Source organism: Microtus oregoni, unplaced genomic scaffold, assembly GCF_018167655.1.
Source record: "Microtus oregoni isolate MIOR12 unplaced genomic scaffold, Mior012 000005F_ref0000423, whole genome shotgun sequence".
Classification (NCBI taxonomy): domain Eukaryota; kingdom Metazoa; phylum Chordata; class Mammalia; order Rodentia; family Cricetidae; genus Microtus; species Microtus oregoni.
In genome coordinates, this window is record NW_024543064.1 from 31,664,250 (window position 1) to 31,690,078 (window position 25,829).

The 25,829-nt window shown below is 38.3% G+C and overlaps 1 protein-coding gene across 4 annotated transcripts in view; it reads right to left on the reverse strand.

The window, feature by feature from the left end:
* Nucleotides 1-25,829, reverse strand: part of Foxj3 (forkhead box J3) — a 107,081-nt gene that overhangs the window by 74,997 nt on the left and 6,255 nt on the right. For all 4 annotated transcript variants that reach the window (XM_041651691.1, XM_041651692.1, XM_041651689.1 and 1 more), the window contains exon 2: nt 11,921-11,981. In XM_041651691.1, coding sequence (XP_041507625.1) covers nt 11,921-11,964 — 44 coding nt within the window. In that variant the 5' untranslated portion in view covers nt 11,965-11,981. The remainder of the gene's footprint in view (nt 1-11,920; nt 11,982-25,829) is intronic.

Below are 25,829 nucleotides of genomic sequence, written 5' to 3' on the forward strand. Positions count from 1 at the left end.
TCCTACTTGTTCTTTCTATAATCAAACACCGTTGCCTGCAGGGAGTAACCCAAAGGGTACTAAGAGAAATGAAATCTGGCAGATGGATGTGTTCCACTTTATGGAATTTGGCAAATTAAAATATGTACACCACACCATAGACACGTATTCAGGTTTTCAATGGGCTACTGCCCTGAGCTCAGAAAAGGCTGATTCAGTAATCACACATTTATTGAAAGTTATGGCCATCATGGGTATACCTACGCAAATAAAGACAGATAATGGTCCAGCATATATATCTAAGAAAATAAAACGCTTTTTTGATTATTATAATATAAAACACATTACAGGTATACCAAATAATCCTACAGGTCAGGCAGTTATAGAAAGATCAAATCGTACTATAAAGGATATGCTGAACAAACAGAAAGGGACTGAAAATACCCCCAGAAATAGATTACATAATGCTTTATTAACCTTGAATTTTCTTAACGCTAATGAGAAAGGAACAACAGCAACAGAAAGACATTGGATAATGGAAAAGTCTGCTGAACTAAATCAACCGATTTATTTCAAAGATGTGCTGACCTCTCAGTGGAAGCCAGGAGATATGCTACGTTGGGGAAGGGGTTTTGCTCTTGTTTCCACAGGAGAAGAAAAATTGTGGATACCATCAAAATTAATAAAGTTTCGATTTGAAGAGGAGAAACCTCTTAGAAAGGAGAAATGACAACTCATCCACAACGATGATATTCATACAGGTGGTAAGAAAAACATATAGAATGGCGGCAGGGTTCTGTTCTTATCTCCACAGGAAAACACTCATCTTTGAGAAATTCAAGGGACCCTGGATGTTTGGATACTGACAGATGGAAAAATACCTGCCCAATAGGAAATATCAAGACAACTGAATGGGTTGTGTAAGTAATATTAAACCATATTTCTAAATTTATAAAGCTGGTTTTGAAATTGGACTCTGGCTCAGTCCCTCTCCAATTCCAAGCCTGTTAGTAAGAGAAAAACCCAGAGTTTCTGGAGTTTCTGTCTCATGTCAAGAGCCATGATATGGGACAGAAAGAAATATGAGTTTAGAAAAATCTTTGCTTTTCTTCATATCTATCATACTTTTCATTGAATATATCTATCATGTCTTTCATTGAATATATATATGTCTATATGATTAATGTTTAAGTTTTTCATAATGAACAATGAGTTTTTCCTGAAATGACATTTGAAGTTTCCAGGAAGAAGATGGGGCCCCATAACAACAACTCCACCTGGGTGATATGACGTCATGATACTGATAGCGCTACTACAAGACCTGCTTTTGGTACCAGCTGCACAAGACAGTTCCAACTTGGTTAGCTGAAATGGTGCACATCTTATACAACATTTTGGCCAGACCTGCACAAAATACTCAGAGACTATTGGCAATTTTAAAAGACATTGATCTTGAAATTTAACCATCATTTCACTTTCACAGGATCCCCCAGAAAGAACATCGCCCCCATGACAGCTGGAAGTAATTCTAGAGGACGACGTCCCCTCTCCCAGTAAAGTTTGCCCTTGGGTTTAGGGACATCATTTAGGAGTTGATTATAATTAGTATGTGATTGAGGGTTGGGGGAGGAATTTTATACGCTCAGGGATCATTTTGAAAAAAAAAAAAGAGGGATGATGGGATAATAGATTTGTAATTGTGAGTTACTGTTTTTAGACAAATACATTGGTATAGATTCTTGTATATTGATACAAAGTTAAATTATATTGACTATTGTACGCATGCATGTTTCTACCTCTGTTTAAAACATTTTTTATGTATTGACATATATTGTATTGATATATATATATTGTATATATTTACCATATTGCAATGTACATTTCTACCTCTGATTAAGATACTTATATAATGATTGTGTATTGATATATATTTACCTACTGCAATGTATATTTGTACATTGTTTATATTTGGAGGTCATTGTCCTCATTTGTTTCACAGTCGTTTATTGTCTTAGTCTTTAAGTTAGATAGATATTGAGAATTATATAGACTAATAGTCATCTAAGTTTGTCATTTATAATAGACTAATCAGGTTCTTTAGATATATAGAGATTATACTCAGTATAGATAGATAATCTTCAACTTCTTCAAAGAGCTGTAGAAAATGGCCTTTAATCTAACTCAGAGTTTTGTGGTAGTGAGACACAATTGCTCCTGGCAACACCACTCTATTCCCGAGAGAATGTTGAGCACCAAAGACACTCCACCTGGAGCCTTCTATTTGGCAGAACTGGCCTTGGGGCAAAGAAATGCCCATACCTCAACCACTGACAAAGATACAGAGCGTGCATCAATGGATAAAACAGGGCTGTCATATCCTGCCAAGACAGGGTAAGATAGTTTTGAAAAGTTGCTTGCCTTTGAAAATGGTATGTCAGTTATGTTAGGCCTTAGCCAAAGTTGGTTGCTTCAACGCTGCTAACATGATTTTGGGTGATTGCCCAGGTAGCCAGTTGTCTCTGTGATTTGTTGCATGTTTTGGAAGTTGTTTTACTAAACTTCCTAATTACCCAGGTAACATTATTTCCCTTCTCAGATCTTTGATGGGGTTGAAGACTATATAAATATAGTTACTTTCTCTCATGACTTGGCCAAGTTATTTATTATACAAGACATAAGCTAGTTAGAATAGGATATTTGTACTTATTGTATATATTTTCATAGTAGGTTTAGAACTCTCTTATTTAAACAAAAGGAGGAGGTGTTGCGGGAGGTCCTCCCACTCCTCCAGCCTATCACCGCTGAGATACCAGCCCATGGGGCATGGTCTCTCTCCCTTTAAAAAAGCGGCCACTTCCCTCTCCTCTCGCTCTTCACTTCCTGCTCCGCCTGCGACTAGACTCCTTTCCTGGTTGCGTAGAGGGCTGTTGCCTGGGACAGTGATATGTAAGTTTTTTCCCCTTTTAATAAATACCACCCTATTAATCATAATCCCAAATTGGTGTGGCATTGTTTGTGACTTACGCCTTCACCTATGTCAAATATGGCCCTTACACCAAATCCAGTTCAGTCATTTCCTGCTCCTTCCCAGTGCAATTAAAGAACCTAATGCCTATTGTAAAAAACCATACTGCTCTGGATAACAGAACAGCTAAGGAAGACAGAACAAAAAATTCAGGAGAAACTGTAAAGCAAATATTTTGGCAAACTTCTATAAATGAGCAATATCAAAATTAAAATATAAACAAATGACTTTGTCATTGAAGGCCTGGTAGACACAGGTGCAGACATAACAATAATTTCATCAGAATCTTGGCATCCAAATTGGCCTCTCAGGACATAAATGTTCAGTTTGTAGAAATCGGAATTTCATCTCAGGCAAAGAAGAGCATGAGATGGGTCGAATTTATAGGATCAGAAGGACAGAGAGATATATTAACACCATATGTTGCTAACATAGCAATGAATTTGTGGGGACATGATTTGTTACAGCAATGAAATAATCAGACTAACATTTCACCAATCTTGGAAACGAACCATAAATTAACATATGTTTCTTGGAAAAATATTAGAAGATTTTATAAAGAACAATCACTGACCATTTAAGGTTGTACATGAGCAGGGTCCAAGAGCTGCTGATATTTCAAAGGACCAACAGTCCTACTTTTAAAATGGTTGACAGACAAACCTGTATGGGCTAAGCAATGGCCTTTCACAGAAGACAAACTGCAGGCTTTAGAACAGCTGGTATACAAGCAACTAGATGCTCAGCACACTAAAGAATCAACCAGCCCTGGAAGTTCTCCTGTATTTGTTGTTAAAAAGAAATCTGGAAAATGGAGAATAGTAACAGATCTAAGAGCTGTTAATAGGGTGATTCAGCCAATGGGTTCTCTACAGTCTGGCATTCCTTTGCCTTCTATACTGCCTAAAGGATGGTCTCTTAATAGTTATTTAAAGACTGTTTCTTCAGTATATCTTTACAAAAAAAGGAAAAAAATTGCCTTCACAGTGCCTACTTATATTTATTCTCAGCCTGCTAAAAGGTAAAAGGTATCAATAGAAGATTCTCCCACAGGGAATGTAAAATAGCCTCATCCTGTGCCAATCTTTTGTAAGTCAGCATTGGAAGCAATGTCCTGGATCTATAAATTACCATTACATGGATGACATTTTGCTATCTGATTCAAATGTAGATACTTTAGAAAGAATGAAGAAGTAAAGAAAAATTTGCCTTGTTGGGGATTATAAATTGTTCCTGAAGCCGAGCACTGGTGGCACACACCTTTAAACCCAGCAGAGGCAGGTGAATATCTGTGAATTCAAGGCCAGCCTGGTCTACAAGAGCTAGTTCTAGGACAGACTCCAAAATTACAGAAAAACTCTGCCTCAAAAAAAAATTAAATAAATAAATAGATATGTGCATGTATGGATAAATTAATTGCTCCTGGCAAAATACAAAGAGGAGATCCTATTAATTATTTAGACTATAAAATAGGGTTACAAAAAATTAGACCTTAAAAGGGGCAAATTAGAAGAGATTGATTGCAGACTCTTAATGACTTCCAAAGATTGTTAGGAGACATTTCCTATCTACGACCCACTACTGGTATAGGTCCTGATGATCTGATTAATTTAAACAAAAACTTAAATGGTGACAAGGACTTAAATAGTCCCAGGAAAGTATCAGTTGAAGCTGAGAGAGAATTAACTTTGAAGACATATGTGGAATGTGTGGATCCAAATCTTAACTGTATTCTGGTCATATTACTCTCCAAATATTCCCCTACAGGAATTTTAATGCAGAGGGAAGATATTTTATTTTTTTAATGTTTTTTATTTTTTATGATTTATCTTTATTTTATGTGCATTGGTGTGAAGGTGTCAGATTCCCCTGGAACTGGATTTTCAGACAGTTGTGAGCTGCCATGTGGGTGCTGGGAATTGAACCTGGGTCCTCTGGAAGAGCAGTCAGTGCTCTTAATCGCTGAGCCATTTCTCCAGCCCCAAGATACTATTTTAAAATGGATATTTTTTTAACCACATAAACTGAGTAAAAATTAAAAACTTAACGTGGAAAAAGTCTCGAGGTTAATTCTAAAAGGAAAATTGAAACTTCGTCAATGAGCAGGAATAGACCCAGCATAGATTATATATATATACATATATATATATATATATATATATATGTATATACACACACACACACACACACACACACACACATATAGTACCTTTTAATACAAACAAAACACTCATCAATGGGAAGGTGAATAAATAAATTGTTGTGAGTATACACAAATAACTATACAAAAATGAATAACTACTGATATGCCTAGCAATATAGATACACCTCAAAATTCTGTTTTGTTTTGAGGAAACCAAATTCTAAGTGTACTGCTACATTAGAGAAAGAAGTCATATGATATATGCACATTTGTCTATGGAGTAAATGCTCAAGGAAAAACTGCTTTGTTGTGAGGCTTTCACTCTTGATGAATCTTTACTCAAGATATAAAAATATATATACATAGGGGCTGGAGAGATGGCTCAGTGGTTAAGAGCACTGCCTGCTCTTCCAAAGGTTCTGAGTTCAATTCCCAGCAACCAATGGTGGCTCACAACCATCTGTAATGAGGTCTGGTGCCCTCTTCTGGCCTGCAGACATACACAAAGACAGAATATTGTATACATAATTAATAAATAAATAAATAAATAAATGTTAAATATAGATATATATACACACACACACATATTACAAAATTCAAATCCATTTTATCCAAATTTAGGAGCCAAACAGAATGTGAAAATTTTTAAGATTCAACTCAGACAGAAACTGTGTCCGACAGGGTCTGAGCTCCACCCTTGCCATGTCAACTCAGGAACTGAATGGATGCCGATGACCTATTGTCCCTCACTATTCAGACTCTCACCCAAATTCAGCATATAAATGCAACAGATTCAGTCTACAGGAGTACTTGTTAATCTTGAGGGATTTTTTTTAAATGTTTTTACATGATTTACATGTAAAATTATTTTTACTACTCAAGTTTTTCAGCAATGTGCAAGCATTCTACCAAAATCACATTAAGGTGGACTAAAACAGATCTTAGAAAACATCTTTTTATGCCACATTTCTGAGCAGTCCTCTGGAACAAGTATGGCAGTTATTAAGTCAAACTTCAACACTACCCCATTATAGTCTGCTTTGCCAAACTGAAGCTAGGATTCTCTGCAAACCACACTTCTGCTTTGCCAGCTGACTTTTTTAAAGTTCTACCAAGAGAATAGCCAAAACAACAGACTGCAAAGCTAGAAAAGGAAGAAGTGAATTGTACCTTCAGGTCTATTCTTTGGAATTTAAGAAAGCATTCTCAGAGCTTAGTTGGCACATGCCTTTAATCCCAGTATTTAAGGAGGCAGAAGCAGGCAGACCAGCCTGATCTACCTAAGAGATCCCTGGTCAGCCAGGGCTACATAGTTAAACAAGAATGGGAGGGAGGGAGGGAGGGAGGGAGGGAGGGAGGGAGGGAGGGAGGGAGGGAGGGAGAACAAAGCAGGCAAACAGACAGGCAGCCAGGACTATATAGCTAAACATTGTGGAAATAAATAAATAAATAAATAAATAACAAAGCAGGCAAACAGAAAGGCTGCACATATTCCCCCAGCATCTTCCCAAAACACCAAGTATATCCAGTTCTCAATGTTTCTAACATTTGAGATTTAGCACTGTCAAACCCAATTCAGAAGTCTAGGTCTCAGTCTCATACACTCAACTTCTGCATTCCCATTTCAAAGGCTCATCTTCTATGTTACTAATTGTATCTTTGGCCCCTAAGTCCTATGAGTAGCTGATGTCTTCTTATGTCTTTCTTTACAATACCTGAGAGTTTTACTTTTATCATTCTGGTGCCTAATTAACAACTTTTTATCTAGTTAGATTATTTCTACTAAGATATCTTCTGTCCAAATACCTGGTATGAGCCTCCAAATCAAGACACAGGTGATAAGGCAATCTCAATTAGCAGAATAGGATATCACCATAATTTTTTTGCCTGTTTTGTTTTGGTTTGGTTTGGTTTTTTTGAGACAAGGTCTCACAGTAGCCCAGGCTGGCCTGGAACTCACAGAATAACCTTGAACGCCTAATCCTCCTGCTCCCACCTCTCAGGTGCGCACCTCTACGCAAGGCCTTGTAATTAGTACCAGTGGCAGATGCCTGTAACTCCAACAACTGGAAGACTGAGGCAGGAAGATCAGGATGTTCAGTTCAGCTTAAGCTACATATTGAACCTGTCTCAAATAGTTTTGCCTATACTATCAAGTAAAGAACAAAGTGTTAGTAAGAACTAGTTATATCAACATTCAGCTATCACAAACAGTACTTCAGAGGAAATTTGGGAGTTTTTCCTGAATTCACACATAATTATCTATTGACAAAATGGGATTTGCCTTACTTTTTAAATCATAAAAATACAGCAACTATAACTTAAAAACCAATTCTAATGCATTCTAAACAAGGACCTAACATCACTTACAACAAAATACAATTTAATTCCTGTAAGTATTTAAGGAAGTTGGGTGTAGTTTTTGTCCATTTAACTCATCTTCCCCTATCAAAACCCAAAAAGTTTTATTTTGGAGACTGCAAACCTCCACAGCCATACAGATGACTCTTTTCCAGTCATGTACTTTCTAACTTTGGGTTAGCCACTTTTTCGACATAAATAACATATAAGCACGCGGTGATAAATACATAGGGAGGAAGGGAAACAAGCAGTATTTCTGTGGGTTCAAGCTACTCCAAGAAATCTGGCTCTTATTTGGAAGGTGATGGTCAATCAAGATTGACTGTCAACTTTATGAGACTTAGAATCACTGCAGAAACAAGCCTCTGCCCACTCCTTAGGGGTTTTCTAGATTAGACTGAGGTAGGAAGGCACACCTAAGTGTGGGAGGTACCATTTTATGGCCTGGAGTCCTGAACTGAATAAAAATGAGAAAGGGAACAACAGCTTTCTTCACTCTCTGCTTCCTGCCTGCAGATTCAATGTGACCAGGCCCTCTATGAGCCAAAACACACCCTTCCTTCTTTAGTTGGGTTTTTCTTGGGTTTTTGTTGTTGTTGTCTTTCTCTGATTAGATACTTTGTCACAACAGCAAGACAAGTATTTCTGGTTTGGGAAAGGGCACGATAGCTGTTTTAAGTCATGAAGTTTTTAACATCCTCCTAGGAAAGGGAGGACATTATCTTTCCTTTCATATATGAAAACAGCTTTCACTTACAAAAACCAATGACAGACAACAGTCCTCTTCATATACATTATCTCTGAGAAAGGGAATCTCTGTTTTTAGGAGGAGCCATACAGAATATTACAAAAATGGAAGTCTTTACTGTGACTCTGATGTTACCGGGCTTTCAATGTCTGAGTTGACAGATTTATAACTGCACTAAAATATTCTCAAATATTATACACAAGAATTACAGCACACTGTGGGTAAATTATAAACTCATCTCAGTTCTGTAATTTTATGAAGCAAAATTTAGGCAAGGATACAACTTAACTGAAACATAAGGCCTTAACTTAAACATAAATACTAAAAAAAACTTCATAATTGTTCCAGCATACACCATTATAAATTATTTTTAATGAAATCTATTTAGTGGAAGGTCTACAAAAATGGCTAAAAATACTTTTAAAAAATGATTCCTCCCATCACTACTGAGTCAAATTAGCTCTAGAGCAGTTCTGAGATAAAGAAATTGGCAGGCTTTTTTTTTTTACCCAAAATTATTTTTAGAACAATATAGATGGTATCCCTTGCCTTCAAAGTGGTGGGGGGACCTCAAGTTAAGTAAGTGGAAAATGTGTTAGAATAGCAAGGAGCTTAGTCTAATGAATGCTAGTACTAAACCCCCCCCCCAAAAAAAAAAAACAAATTCACTGTTCATTTTCCTTTTATGTGAATCTAGAAAATCAGAACTTGTCTCAAACCTACATTCTCCTTAACTTCCCATTCATTACACTAGAAATATACTACTCCTCTACTTACTCTGCTCCAGTTAATACTGGCCAGCATAATATTCCTCAAACACAGAACCGCCTCCTACTATGGCAATTTCTAGATTCTCTCTACTTAGGATGTTCATTCTCTGCATACCAAATCTATATCTGGCTCATGCCATCACTCTTCCAGCTCTTCAGTTAAATGTCTCCTTTTCATTTCCCTGGGTCATTTTAACCAAGTTCAAAATAACACCTACCACTCTAGTTTCTAGTCTCTTCCTCCTCAGCTCTCATCAGATAACTCTCACTATCCAACAAGTATTTCTGCTTACATTGTAGGGGCCAGCCATGAAAACTAAGTCTGGGCAGGTGACCCAAAGGAAATTCGTTACTTCCAACCATTATCACCTGGGACTCTGGCCATAGATAAATTTAAATGGAGTCTGGAGTCTCAATAGTTTAACCCTGAGACAATGCCTGGCAGGCCTAGATTACCCAACCCCCCACCCAAGAGCAGACCATTCAAAGAAAATGCCTGACATTCCAACCACTGTAGATAGGATCACCTGCCTGAGCACTTCACCAGGATACCCCTAGACAAATGTGAGCCAATCAGGGGTCCGAAACCTCAGAGACCCCTCACCCCCACCTTTACTACTATTAAAAACCCAATTCTAATTGCGCTCAGGGGTCTCCGGATATTCCAATATGTTGTACATGCGCTGAGACTGAATTTGCATACTTGATTAAAATAAAATCTTTGCTTTTACATATGGGACTTGGTCTCCTTTGTTGGCTTTTGTGGGGACCCCTGGATTTGGGCATAACATCATCATCCTGTGTGTGTGTGTGTGTGTGTGTGTGTGTGTGTGTGTGTGTGTGTTGTGTGTGTGTGTGTTGTGTGTGTGTGATGCTTTATTGTACTTCACTGAGGAAATTAAGAATGATTCTAGGGCTGGAGAGATGGCTCAGAGGTTAAGAGCACTGGCTGATCTTCCGGAGGTCCTGAGTTCAATTTCCAGCAACCACATGGTGGCTCACAACCATCTGTAATGAGATCTGGTGCCCTCTTCTGACACTGTGTACATGATAAATAAATAAATCTTCAAAAAAAATGATTCTATTCTACTGTTATAGAATGTTAGAATGTGGCAGTTTATCAGGTGAATAAGCGATACTGACTGCAGCAACCTGTAACAAGTAGCTGTTGCAATCAACATTTAGTATTCTAAATTTTAATTTGGAATGCTTTCAATTAAAATTGGGTTTAAACTTTTTTTTCAGCTTTCTGAGACAGAGTCTTTCTATTAAGTAGCCCTGAAACTCGATCTGTAGACCAGACTGGCCTTAAACTGCCTCTGCCTCCCTAGCGCTGGGCTTAAAGAGATGTATCACTACACCTAGTAAGGTTACTTTTCTTTTTTTTTTTTAATATTTATTTATTTATTTATGCAACATTCTTTCTGTGTGTGTGCCTGAAGGCCAGAAGAGGGCACCAGACCTCATTACAGATGGTTGTGAGCCACCATGTGGTTGCTGGGAATTGAACTCAGGACCTTTGGAAGAACAGGCAATGCTCTTAACCGCTGAGCCATCTCTCCAGCCCCTTAAGGTTACTTTTCAAATCAACTCTTAAACCAACAACATCTCAGAGGTCACTGAAAGAATAGAACATGGGAGCCTAGAAAAACTTTGTATTTGTCTGCTTTACCCACTGCACCTACCACAAGATTGGATTCAAAGAATTTAGTAACTTATAAAAAAATTGAAACCACTAACTTACAATAAACAACTTAATTCCTACCTTTTAATTTCATTTGTTTAGTTTAATGTAGAAGAGGATAACCTAAATAACATGTTTTTACCGCTCTTAAGTTAAAATCAGTAATTTAGTCTACCTTAATGATCTGTATAAAGCAATCAAAATGTATTTTTAATTAAAACAAGTAGAAAGCAGATTACATTTTTAAGAAACAAAAGTGTGGTTATGTTGTTTCATGTTCAAGATTATCCCTAGAGAATAAGAGATCTAATTCCCATTTCCTCGCAAGTCTGTAAGTATAAATACCACCGACTCCACAAAACTGCACTACTTCACAAAACAGTATATTATTTTCTACAGTAGAGGGTAACTTATTGTACTTCACTGGAGAAATGAAGAGTGTTGCTATTCTATAACAAAACTTGCCAGGCAGTAGTGACACATGCCTTTAATCCCAGCACTCAGGAGCAGAGGCAGGCGGATCTCTATGAGTTCGAGGCCAGCCTGGTCTACAGAGCTAGTTCCAGGACAAGCTCCAAGCTACAGAGAAACCCTGACTCGGAAAAAAAAAAAAAAAAAACTTTACTGAGCCTCTGTCAGGGTCCGGTACTAGCCTGGACCATAAATTATTTCTCTTGACCAGACCCTAATATAAACTATCTTTCTCAACTGGTGTGGAGGCGCGGAAATAAAGATACAACTCACATGGCTTTATTGAGAAGAAGATTCTTTCTCAGTGGTCTCTCATGAAATCCTGAGTTCACATCCTGAAGAATTTCTCCATTTATTCTCCAAACAGTCTTTATACCAAAACTTAACTTAGGGGAAATACATTAGCATTCTGTCTCCTAAGTAACCAGGTGAATGTCCACAACTACCTGTCTGCTCTGTATGCTAGCTGTCACATAGGCTTGAATCAGCATCTCTATAAGGAATCCTCCAAATTATAAAGGAAGGAGCAAAACATCCTGACCCTTGTTAGGGCAGTGACAGCAGGGCTACGTGACCACCTCAGGTGGGGCCTACGGCTTCAGAGCCTGGCTGCCACACCATGTAGAAATATGGGCCTGTAAGCCTCACCTTGAATTTCACCGCAACATGACATGACCAACATAACTTTTCAAATGTTAGATGTTCCAATAAAGAAAAAAAGAAAGAGAAGAGTACTCACCTTAATGAAGTTACAGATGGACAAGCCTGTCCATACAAACCCATCTGGACACAAAGAAAATCTAAAAGTAAAGAAGAATTAATCATTAGATGCTTCGAAGTAAATTAAACTATAACCTAACTACAATTCTAATAAAAACAGTAAACAAAAATCAAAAGCTAAAAGAATCACAATTAAAAAAGCATTATGAATGAAAAGTATTACTGATAGTATCAATGACACACATATCAATCACGTAGAAGAGACAGACACTGTAACTCTGACAAGGAAGGTGCTGAGACCTCATAATATTTAACAGATGAGTCACAGAACAGAGTATGTCCAAAGTATTCAGGAGGAGTCTCCGCGTTCCAGCAAGGTGCCTGAAAGCTACTATTGGCACTGAGCATGCCAGTAGTACGTATGCTCACATCCTCTCCCCAATACAACAGTCTTCAATAAAAAAATGTTATCTTATTGGTTTTGCCTATTAAATCCGCTTGATCTTTAGAAATAGTTGCAGTGCTTTATGTAGTAGTATATTATTTGTATTTGGATAAATAAATCTTGTATGAAGACCAGAGGCAAAGCTAAAGCCACAAGAGGTCAGGCAATGGTGACACACACCTTTAATCCCAGGATTTGGGGGACAGTCAGATGGATCTCTGTGAGTTCAAGGCCACCCTGGCTGCACAAAATAAATCCAAATGGTGGCAGCTCACACCTTTAATCCCAGTACTAAGGAGTCATACGCCTTTAATCCCAGCACTAGTGGGAATATAAAATGAGGAGAGAGGCTGTCTGTTTAGTCCGAGGTCACCCAGTCTTGATAGAGGTAAGACTTCTCTAGTGCCTTGGCTGCTTTGCTTTCCTGGTTAAACCCCAATATTAGTCTCTGGGTTTTTATTATTCACACTACAGCTTTAAAATCAGAGAGTTAAGAGCAGAGTAGCACTTGAGTAAAAGGGTATTTGAGAAGTTCAGATTCTGATACATTACTATTTTCTTCATTAAAACTTGGGGATAGGACTGGAGAGATGGCTCAGAGGTTAAGAGCACTGGCTGCTCTTCCAAAGGTCTTGAGTTCAATTCCCAGCAACCATATGGTGGCTCACAACCATCTGTAATAAGATCTGGTGCCCTCTTCTGGTGTGCAGACATCCATGCAGACAGAATGCTGTATGCATAATAAATAAATAAATCTTTAAAAAAAAACTTGGATAATACCATCGATCTAATTTTATGAATTAGCCATTACAGACCTGTTTAGAATAAATGAATAAATATAAATGTATCTATTAGCACATGGTATAACAATAGCAGTATGCCAATATGTTTACTAGGCACAAATATAATCCACAAATGCCTAGGATAACAGGACTACAGAAAGGCTGGAGTAGGTTAAGTACACAATGTATAGAGTACACACGGTGAAATGTGAGCATCTACAGGTAGTGTTTATTCTGAAGAGTCCACTCATTCTCAGATCCAGCACAGCGCTGCTGGGCAGTATTTTAGACAGTAAGAACAAGCTGTAAGAACTTGTTTTCAAAAGAAGAAATACAAAACCTTGTTTGAACTCTGTTATTTTCTAAACACTAAAAGAGTCAAATAAATCATGAGATTTTAATCTAAGTTTATAACCTTTAGGAAACTTAAATGGGTTCTCAGTAACTAACTAAAGACAGAAACATCTGTTTTTGTTGGGATGACAAGATGGATGGCCCGATGACCATAACCATTGAAAATAACTATAATGCCAGCTACATTTGCTAAAAATCCTTATAAAAGAATCAAAAACTTGGTATGAAATAAGGTGTGAAAGTAAAACTAGACGAGGAGGAAACTAAAGGTAGGCAGAGTACTAAAACCAGCCTTTCTTGAACATTCTGACAAATTCTGAGATCTCTCAAAGTAAAAGCAGCAAGACATAGGTCTTATCCAAGAGAAATCAAAGTGAACTGTTTTTTAATACTTGGCACTAAGTGGAGGCATGGGGATGGGGCTAGTATAGCAGTACTGTGGTATCTCCCTTGGCACACAAGCTAAGAGCTAGAATCTCACTTAAAATGTAAGATATAGGAGAAACTCACCTTTGACCTAGGTCTGGGGTAAAAAAAATCCTCCAAACAGGAGTTCAAAATAATGAATGTGAATAAATGAATTCACAATCAAAACACAAAAATCAGAAAGAGGCTACCCACAGCAAGACAGAGAAAAAATATCAGCACAGTCAAACCACAGAGCTTAGGTCCAACGTTACCTTTCCCTGTTTTACTTCACGGGTAGTTTACCTACCATTGTACTTTAAAAGCCAATATGCAGAGTGAACCTGTCTGTGTCCAGCAGGGAACCCTCAGTTCTCCAACCATGCACAAAACACTGCCTACTGAAAATTTTGAACTTACCATTCCTAAAAGTGACTCCATCATCATCATAAAACCGCAATCTTTTCATATAAGATGGCTCTCAGGGCTCTGCTATCTCAACTCTGTTAGAGCCAACAGTTCTAACTCTTTATTCTATGAAATACACCTTCTCTAAACACTCCTGTCCAAAGAAGTAACTTTATAGGTGGGCAGACCTTAATAAAAGACAAACATCTAGGACTTGATCTCTTCCCTCTTCACCTCTACTGTGAGGCAGTAATCTGGATGCATTTGCTCTGCTGACCCAAACATCACCCATGGTAGTCTGTACTATAGGTAGGTGGTAATGAAGAGCTGTGGAATTAGCCAAAATCATTTTGACTTTTTAACTCTTTAGAAAACATATTTTCCTCTACCAATTATATTTTTTTAAAAGGCAAAGGAGGGAGCTGGAAAGATGGCTCAGAGGTTAAGAGCAGTGACTGCTCTTCCAGAGGTCCTGAGTTCAATTCCCAGCAACCACATGGTGGCTCATAACCATCTATAATTAAATCTGGTGACCTCTTCTTGTGTGTAGGCAGAACACTGTATACTAATAAAAATAAATCTTAAAAAAACAAAACAAAGGAGACTGAAGGTAATAGCTCAGTGGCAGACTGCTTACCTAACATGCTCAAGACCCTAAATTCAATCCCTAGAAACACACACACCTTTCAAAGTTTGAAGTTACCATGAACTTAGCAATTCTATTTATAGATATATATATCTCCAAGACAATTTATATATTCCTATAAAAATTTGTACTTAAACATTCCATAGCATTTGGCTATTCATAATTAAAGAACAAATGACTATCAGCTGATGAATAGGAAAACAATGTATATATTAATATATCAATGACAACATATGGAACTTATTATTCCACCATAAAAAGAAAAGAATGGTATCTTTTTATGTATTACAACATAGATGAGTTTTTGAAAGCCTGTGCTGAGTGAAAACTCATACACAAAAAGCTACACGTTATATGATTCCATTTATACAAACAGTCCAGACTAGCCAAGTTCTTATCTAGGACACGAAGTAGATGGCAATATTGTTGCCAGAAGACCAGGTGTGGAGAACAACAGGTAAGGAGCAGTTGCTAAGAGTTGGTTACTGTTACAGTGGTTGACTACTGTATTTACATTTGTTCAATAAATCAGTCAACCCATTTCTTCCAGAATTGTGAAAAAGAAAGTTAAAAGACTGTGCTAGTAAAATGATCCTTCAAGCCTGGCACCCTTGTTTAATCCCCAGAATCCACATAAACTACCAACTCCACAAAACCAGCCTCTGATCTCCACACATGTACATCTGAACACAGACAATTTTTAAAGCAAGTTAAAATAAGATCTGTTTGAAACTGACCAGATCTCTAATCTAGTATTTGTGTCTATTACTTCTATCTCAAAAGACTTTAGAGTCAATTAGAAGAGCAAGTTATATCCAGAATGTGTGTGTGTGTGTGTGTGTATGTATGTGTGTAAAATCTTCAAAACTCAGATATCAAAAAAGTAACCTAATTTAAAACCAGGCAAAGATTTCAACAGCCTTAGCTACAAAGAAGACAGGCAGCTATCTAACAAATACACAGGTATTTAACATTATTCACCACAAAAGAAATACAAATCAAAACCATAATCATAGCAGACAAGCTGGCCTGGGGGAAAAAAACTAGTCATGAAAATCTGACTACCTGATTTTGACTCCCAGAAGCCATGGTGGAAAAAGTAGGAACATCTGCACCCAGAAATAACAGTGAAATAATTTACAAATTTTAAACTTCTTAAAGTTCTTAAAATCCTTTAGTGCTAGTGCAACTCCTCTGAAAAGTCCATCAGCCCATCAAAGCTGACTTATCATATTAATTCAGCAATCCCACTTCTGGGTTTAAAAAAAAAAAAGAAAAGGAAACCTCCCTAAATATATGAACCCAGAGGAAAAACCTAAACAGATTAAATCCTAACAAAAGAGTAAAACAATCCAGATGCCTACCAACTGAGGAGTGAGTGAATAGTGTGTTAAATACAAAAGTACTGTGTTCATCCAGTACTGACAAAAAGAAACGATACATGCTACAACCGTGAAAACATTATGCTAAAGGAAAAAAAGACACAAGCCAAAAACCTATAATCATATGATTCCATTCCATTTATACAAAATATCCAAAACTGGGCAAATGTGAATTGATAAATAGACTCTCTTAGGGCTAGCAGAGAGGGGAGACAAAAAGGAGGGTAGGAACTGGCTGCTATGGAGTATGGAGTGTCTTAGAGGAGGAGGAAAAAGTTCTAAAATTAGACTGCAGTGCTGTTTGCACCTGTGAGTATACTAAAACACACTGGATTTTGCACTTTAAATGGATAAACTATATGATACATGAATTATATCCCATCATATCTGTTTAGGGGGAAGAGTTCAGCAGCCATACACATTTTTATTCTGCCAAGTTCCTGCTCTTTCCTGTATAGTACCTGCCACAAGATCCAAAGCTAGAACAGAAGAAAGTAAAGCAATGACTTCACTAGAAAGCAACTCTCCTAACAATCACTTTCAAATTAATCCATTCAACACTGTGTTCTAAGGCCTCCATTATTTCCAAACCATACTCTAGCCACTAAACAATGATACAAATACAGCCCATTACAAAAGTTCGAAATGGGAGGGGAGAGTTGGCGGATATGAACAATGCATACATGTATGAAATTGTCAAAAAATAAATTAACCATTTTTAAGGTTCATACACCTAAAAGAAAAAAAATAAGGAAACCACTACTATTTCCTATGGACTCACTACATAGTATATGCCCCTCTCCTGAAACTAATCAAGTCCGAGAAGAAACAAGAGACAAACAAGATGAGTTGGGGGAGGAAGCAACCATTAGCCTCAGCTTTTTAAGAGTTAAAGCACAAAGTTTAAGACTCGCCCCTTTTCTTCCCTCTGCTTCAAACTATGGTCTTTTTTTTCTCTGTGGCTTTGGAGCCTGTCCTGGAACTAGCTCTGTAGACCAAGCTGGTCTTGAACTCACAGAGATCCGCCTGCCTCTGCCTCCCGAGTGCTGGGATTAAAGGCGTGCGCCACCATCGCCCGGCTCAAACTATGGTCTTAAAGCAGGTGGTAAACACAAAGGAAAGGGAAGAATTCTTGGCCAAACACAACAGAGTTACTGTAACTTGTTCCAAACCCAAAACCTTACTTCCTGCAATTACAGAACCAGATCACAGGCCCCCTCTTCAAACCAAATCATAACCAAGGCAAAGAGCAGAGGATTCTATTTTTGGGTCTGTCATTAACTCACTGATAATCTTGAAGCTCCAGTCTTTCTCCTCTGCTCAATAACATAACCGCAACATCTGGATCTAAAAATCAAATCATGTGGTCCAATAAAAAGACCTTTTCTTTCTCCAATTTATATATTTATTTCCATGGGAAATATGACAAAAGCAAATTAAACCATGTTAATTGTTCAAATCACTTTTACTGACATTCGTTCAATGTTCAAAATCTAAGGGGAAAAAAACTATCCAATCCCAATATATTAAATAAGCCCTCCCATTTTAATTACTTTCAAAGGTATTCATTAAACAAAGATAGAACTAGCTTTCAGAGAGCTGAAGGGTTCTGGGCTTTAAATCTGAGCTCAGTTTATATTTAGAAAACTACATGCCATTTCTCTGGATCCTGTATCTTTATCTTGGGCATTGGATTCATGTGCTTTGCCTAGTATAATTCAAAGCAATAGAGTCTATCATAGCCTTGAAAAGTAAAATGAACCTATCAGAACTTTCTGAATGTCAAGAGGAATAAATGCTGTAATGTGCTCCAAATGACAGGAAGCTACGGTCTCCAATACCAGAATGAATAAAAATAAAAATGACCTTCCTGCTACCTAAAATCGTCTAAAAAAAAAACAAGTTTTCAATTCAGGATTTCCCTGTGGAGTCCTGGCTGCTGCCCTGGAACTTTCTCTGCAGACCAGGTTGGCTTTGAACTCAGAACAATCACCTGCCTCTGCCTCCCTAATGCTGGAATAAAAGATGTGCCACCACTGCCCATCTATCATTTCTATTCCATTTCTAGAAATCCTAATTTATTAACACTGGATGAACCCTAGGGTGTCTGTTAATCAAAAGTTCTATCAGGTGATTCAGTTAATTCATTCACCAGGCAAAGTTATTGTTATGGTTTTGGTCCCTTTAAGAGACAAGCCACACCCATTCCCCTCCCCATCCGCTAAGGCAGGCTGATCTTCAGCTTCCGGCCTGTGCTCGCTCTTTTTTCCATCTTCCTCTAGGAGAGGCAGTTTTGCTTCTGCCTCTCTCTCTCCCTACTTCTCTGCTTCCCCCCTTCTCTGTCTCTTTCTCCTCCTCCTCCTCTCTCTCTCTCTCCCTCCCTCTCTCTCTGTCCCCCCCTTCATCCTTCCTCCTCCATAACTCCCTGAATAAACATTCAACCTCACCCTGCATGTTGTGTCTATACATGTTTCTGTCTTCTGCCCGCCCGCCATGTGTCTCCCTGCCTGGGACCAGCCATTGCTCGGGGACCAGCAGCCATCTCTGCCTGGGGCCCACTGCCTGCTGCCACATGGCCCACCACCACTGCTCTGGGATCAGCAGCCTTTTCTGCCTGGGACTGGCTGCTCCCAGGGCCTGCTGCCTGCCACCACATGGCCCGCCGCCACCATTTGGGACCTACAGCATTTCTGCTGCCTACTGCCGCGGGGATCTTGCAGCATTTTTAAAAAAGAACAACAGTTATCAGAAAGGTTTCACCAAATCTGCTCAACCAACAGTGGCTGCCTGAGGTCAATTCTAAACAGAACCAAAAGGTAATAGATACCCACAGCTACTGTGATGGGAAAGCAGCTAACATGCAAACTGTGTACCTGGCGTCCCTGATTCAAACCACAGAATGATTCGAGCCTCTTAATAAACAAGAGACCCAGATCAAGACATTCTCTTTCAACTGGCAGAAACTCTGGATTCAGGGAGGGTAGGAATAACAGGCTGGGTAAATCAACTAGGATTCTCTGAATACTCATTATTAGTCCTAGAATCACACACAAATATACTTTTTTCCTCTCAAATTTGTTTGTGAACTTGTTGAAGAAAAAAATGTTACATGCATGGTATGAACTTGGTTCTAGTTCCACTGGAGAAAGGTGGTATGATTCGGTGAGAACTGGATGACAGCTCAGTGGAAGAGCACATGGTTTGCAAGTATGAGGCTAAGAGTCCAATCCCTAGCACCATAATAACAATAAAACTAAGTTAAAGTGGTTTTAAAAACAGCAAGTAGACGCATGACTGACAGACCAGACCAAAAAGGGTATACTTTGGATTCATTCAAGAGACAATCAAGCATGGGTTTCTAATCAGGACATGATTAGAGGAATATTTTCAGATGATTCCAAAACTGAGCATGATGGCACAGGCCTCTTATCCTATTACTTGGGAGGTGGAGGTAAGAGGATCAAAACTTCATGGTGGCCCCAGGCTCTATATTGAGTTCAAAACTATCCTGGACTATATGAAGCCCCACCATATAAACGAGTGAGTGAGTGAGTGAGTGAGTGAGTCAATGAATGAATGAGGCAGATTCCATTGACCCCAATACCAAGAGGAAGGGTGGAAGGAGGAAAGGGGGAAGGAAGGCTATTGTAATTAAGGTATGACTCAGTTTCAAAAGCAATATAAAAGAATTTTATAAGAGACAGATAAAAGAACCATAAGAGTCAAATTATGACAAAAAGTAAAAAGGAGAAAGGTCAGGCATGTTGACTCATGCCTAAAATGATGGCATTTGGTGGCTGAAGCAAGTAGATACTTCAAGGCTAGCATGGGCTACATAGGAAGCTCTAGGTCACTATCTGTGTTTCTTTCCCTGCTGCTGTGACAATACCCAGACAAAAGCAACTAAGGAGAGAGAAGTCTCATGGTTAAAGGTACAGTCCCTCATGGTGGGTGTAGCGAATTCTAATTGGTCTCAATAAATAAAACCCGGAATCAGGTATTAGGGATGAAAGCTGAAAGATCAGAGCAGTGCAGCCAGCCACTAGAGAGACCTTTTACCTCTAGCAATGCTCAGACCAAAGGGTGATCCTGTTCTCAGACTGCATCTCCAGACTGCAACTGTCTCCACCAAACCTCAGACTGCACTGAGCTGTCTCCTTCCGCCTTATATTCCTCTCTCCACCCAGTCTTATTACTCCTGTCTCCACCTCCCTAGTGCTGGGATTAAAGGTGTGGGATGATCCCAAGTATGTGAGCTCTGTTTCGCTTTTAGACAGATTAAATCTTGTGCAGCCCAGGGTGGTCTTGAACTAACAGAGGTCTCTCTGCCTCTGTCTCCCAAGTCCTGGGATTGAAGGTGTGTGCCACCACTCCCTGGCCTCTAGATCTGCACTCTGATCTTCAGGCAAGCTTTATGTGTTAAAACATAAATAAAATATAAAAACAGGTAGGGAAGTCAGGGTGACAGCCTGAAGCAGCTGCTCTCATGGCACCCACAATCAGAAACAGAGCATGAATGAGCACTACCTACTTCTTGCTCAGTTCTAGAATCCCAGTGTCACCCAAATAATAGCATCAAGATAAAGCCCCACACAAAGGCATATAAAGAGGTCCATTTCCTTGTCAACTAATTCTAAATTGTTAGGTTGACAATTAATGCTAACAATCACAGACTCCCTGGGCTACATACAGTGAGAACCCTGTCTCAAAAAACAGGCATGCTTGTGTACACACAGGCACCCCACATACACTCGAGAAAAAAAGAAAATGCCATCAATTTTGCTAACTACAATAATGGCACATATAATAATATGAGTCTAGCACGATTGCACATGCCTTTAATCCAGCAGAGGCAAATGAGTTTTCTTAATTTGAGGTCAGCCTGGTCTATATATCAAGTTCCAGGACAATCAGGGCTACTTAGTGAGACCATGTCCCAAATAATACATTAGGAATAAGAAAATAAAAACTAACACATTGGTACAAAATAAAACAAGACACTTGAATTATATACAAAAAAATTCAATATTTGAATCTCAATAAGTGAGGATTTATTTTATTTTATATACTTCTACATATATGCAATAGAGCAGATAGACTGAAGTTTTTGGGTATTATTTATTCAACTCCAACACTTAAACAATTATTCTTCTTTTCTTAAATTTCAGAAAGCAAAGAATGAATATTACCTGTGAGAAAATGGCACATACATAATCAGAAGAAAACAGACACTCATTTGATAGCTCTACTAAGAAGAATTCTCTATGAATTTACTCAAAGAAGTTCTTGTATATCAATATGGGAACTGAATATGTGCCAAGGTAATGCTTCAGCTACTACAGAGAAGTAAACAGTCTTAGGCTCCATTAGAAAGCTAGTATCCAGACCAAGGAGGTTAACAGCTTCATAAACTCTTCTCTTAATTCACAGTGGAGTACTTCTATGCTGTCTTGAGCAGTGCATCTTAAGAGCACTTACAATGTTGAATGCTCACAGGAAAATATTCATAATGCAAGTGAGGAGTTTAGAAACCAAAAGTCCAGTGGTGGCACACGCCTTTAATCCCAGCACTCAGGAGGCAGAGGCAGGCGGATCTCTGTGAGTTCAAGACCAGCCTGGTCTACAGAGCTAGTTCCAGGACAGGCTCCAAAACCAGAGAAACCCTGTCTCGAAAAACCAAAAAAAAAAAAAAAAAAAAAAAAGGAAACCAAAAGTCCATGGTCTGTTGTGACACGCACTTTTGATTCCAGCACTAGAGGAAAGGGGGAAGTGGATCTATGAATTTGAGGTCAGCCTAGTATACAATCCAAATTTCAGGGCAGCTAAGGCAATGTAGTAAAACCCTGTCTCCATTTAAAACAAAACAAAACAGCAACAAAAAAAGGAAACCATGTCAAGCATAGAATCACTGAAAAACTAAGAAACTAGGTCTATTAAGCTTGAATAAGAATATTTTCCAGCTTTGCAACTCACTTCTAATACATAGACAGCATATTGTTTTCCTGAGGCTTCCTACCTGTTAATGAGTATTCAAACGAATGAGAAAAACAGTACATTTTTTTCACTTCAAAAGACATCAAAATTTTCAATTACCTTAACTACTTTGTGAATGTACACGAAAAGGCGTCTAGTTTTTCCCAAATGTGACAGTTTATTGATTTCCCACAATGATTCGCCACACTTCAAATACTGGGAGAACAACAATAAACACTGAATATCCTGGTACACAGGCTGGGAAGCTTCTTTCCCTTATTTTCTCAACCTAAAATGCCCATATCTCATCTCATTTCAAATACTACCTATTCTAAGACACTTTCTTCATCAGTAGAAAGAAAACCATTACTTTTACTTGTTGGTAAATCCATAGTTCATTATCCACACCTGTCAGTGGGAACAGAACTACTTCATAACTGCCATTTGATAGCATCAAAATATGTTGAAAAAAATAATTTTTAAATACCTGAAGGGTTCTCGTTATGAAAGAACTTATGGGCACTACTATTCCAGAGGAAAAATGATTGGTTAGACATACATTTTGCTTCAGTTAGAGTCTATATTAAACAAACAGGCTACCTTTTTTGTCCTTTTTGAACAGTCTTAAATTCAGCACCCCTACTGGCATTCAACTCACAACAGGTTAATGACCTCAAATCTCTAGCAAACCTCCTGCCTCCCTTCCTGAGTGCTGGAATTACAGATGTGTAACATGTCATATTAGCTACATTTCAACTACCACTGACTACAGGCTTGGGAAGAGAAGCTAAATGGCCATACCTTAAGTGTTTTAATAGGACAGTTCACTGGCCTGAATGACTAATTTAATATTCTAGGACCTACAATTTATCTCATCATACCAGTTAAAAGGTAACTTGATACACACTATTTAAAGCAATATCAAAATTCTTTTTTTCCCTTGGGGGACGGGGGGGGGGGGTTGAGAGAGGGTTTCTCTGAAGCTTTGGAGCCTGTCCTGGAACTTGCTCTTTAGACCAAGCTGACCTTGAACTCACAGAGAACCACCTGTTTCTGCTTCCCCAGTGCTGGGATTAAAGGTGTGCGCCACCACTGCCTGGCCAAAAAGATGAAACACAAAATGCCTTGTTCTGTACTACTTTACTGAATACAACATGTTCTGAGCAGTAAGCACAGTCAGATGCCATCTAACATTTCTCACATATTTAGTGCTGGTCCCACCAGATGACATCACCAGTAACAACACAACCATCAGTGTTTGCACAAGCATACTGATGGTTCCCAGTGACAGTCATCTAACATTCCTCAGAACATGGCCCCTTTCATTCCCTTTCATTAGGTTAAGAGAACTGCAGAGAGGATAAAAACAGAAAGGCACAGTCTCTATCCTTTAAGAATAAATATAAGTATCTTTGCGGGGGGGAAGTGTTCGGCTTTTAAAGCAGGATAGTACTACTTGAAATTCTGACACTACTAAAGTAAGATCTTTCTTCCTTTTTTTTTTTCTGTTTTGTTTTGTTTTGTTTTAGAAGGGGGCCAAGACAGGGTTTCTCTATGTAGTCTTAGCTCTCCTGGAACTAGTTCTGTAGACCAAGATGACCTCAAACTCAAAAGATCTCTGCTTCCCGACTGCGAGAATTATAAGCGTGCGCCACCACTGCCCGGTTGAGTAAGATTTCTTAATCACAGTATCATAACAAACCTGCTAACCTTCCATAAATCAGAAAGTCTAGGTCGTCTATCTCAGTAACAAATGTTCCTTAGAGATCAAGCCTGGCGGCACATGCCATAATTCAAGCATTTGGGATATTGAAGCAGAAGGACTGTGGGTCAAGGCTAGTCTGGGCTATATACCAAGATCTTGTCTCAAAAACAGGGAAGAAATGCTCCTTAGATGAGGGCATTCTTGGGTTTGGGAATTTGTTTTGATATTCATCATTTATGGGTATGGAGTATGTGCTCCTGGAGGTCAGAAGGCAACTTTCAGAAGTTGGTTCTCTCCTTTCCAACTCAGATGAATCCTAGGAATCAAACTCAGGTTGTCAGACTTGGAGCAAGCAGTGTTTGCCCACTGAGTCACGGAACCACCCAGGTTCAAGGTCATTGCTTTGGATCAATGGTTCTCAGCATTTTATTGTAAATAAATAATCATGAGGCCATCAACTCCTCTTAAAGCTATTAATCTTACCCTAAATGCATCAAGTTCCTCAAACAGGCTAGCTACTGCCTTTCCAGTTAAAACTGAGTCATCAGAAGCAATAAATCACAGGTACCACATACAGGAAGGAAGGGCAGCTCTAAGCCATCTCTCCCAAACTAATCAACTGTGGCCTTTGCTGGCTGGGACCCTACTTTTTACTTTTCTGGATATAAACAGATGACAAATTCATGAGCAATCAAAGAGAAATTAATTAATTCACTGTTCCTGGATTGAAAACAGTACCTTAAATAAAACATTAGCAATTTGATTTTTTTATTAAAAAAACTGCAAGAGAATGGAAATAGGTTAAACAAATCCTTAGGTCTACTTTTCATTGCAAACTAGACTTCCATTTCAGGTCACTTAAATTGAGAAATAATAACTACTGCATATAAACCTGAGATTTTCAGTTTGTTTTTGAGGGAAAAAAATAAATTTCTTGGTATAAGAAAATCCTAATGCAAAGAAACCTTAAATCACCTAATACACTCACAACTTGATCCATAATACTATAATCAAGTAATTTATCAAACCAATTTATTTACATAACGTCTTAGCCAATAGATGGACAGAATCAAGTATTTAAACTGCTCTTCAAAAAACTCAGTTTTCCAATTTGTTATCTGAACCACAAAAATCAAACTTTCTGAATGAAACATGCTCACTGTATAGAAAGGTTCATAAGAAAATTTAAATTAGCCACTGTCATGCTTTCCTCCCATTCTGGTTTTTGTTGTTCTGCTTCTATTCAGTAAAACCTCCTTCGTATACTATTAGTCTTCTTACCTACCAGGCAACAGACAATAGGTCTCACTCAGTAACCTAGACACCTGCACTAGACCATCTTACAAGTATAATTTCTCTAAAGTGTATTGGCATATACTTCCATTTTGAGAGAAAGAGGGTGAGAGACATAACTGCTACGTAGCAATCCTTAAGTTCCCATTCTGATTCTTCCCTTCCTCACCTCCAGAATAAAATACTGACAGCAGAGGTGCAGACTCGAGGAAGAATGCTTCCAATGTCTAAAAATGGACCTAATTTAACAAAAAACTGTCCCCATTAGTTTTACATTAAGCTTTACAATATCATAAGATATGCTCTTATCTAAAGGATTGGATCCATTTGGGACCTCCATGGCCTTTCACTTCCACTTCAAAAAACCTAAAGTCTGCTCCCCACTATAATTTTGTTAGTTTTCTACGAAAGAAAGAAAGAAAGAAAGAAAGAAAGAAAGAAAGAAAGGGAAAAAAAAGTACAAGCCTAGAGGAGAATACAGGAAATGGTTCCTATATCAGCTCTACTAACAGTAACTGACACTTAATCTTGTCAA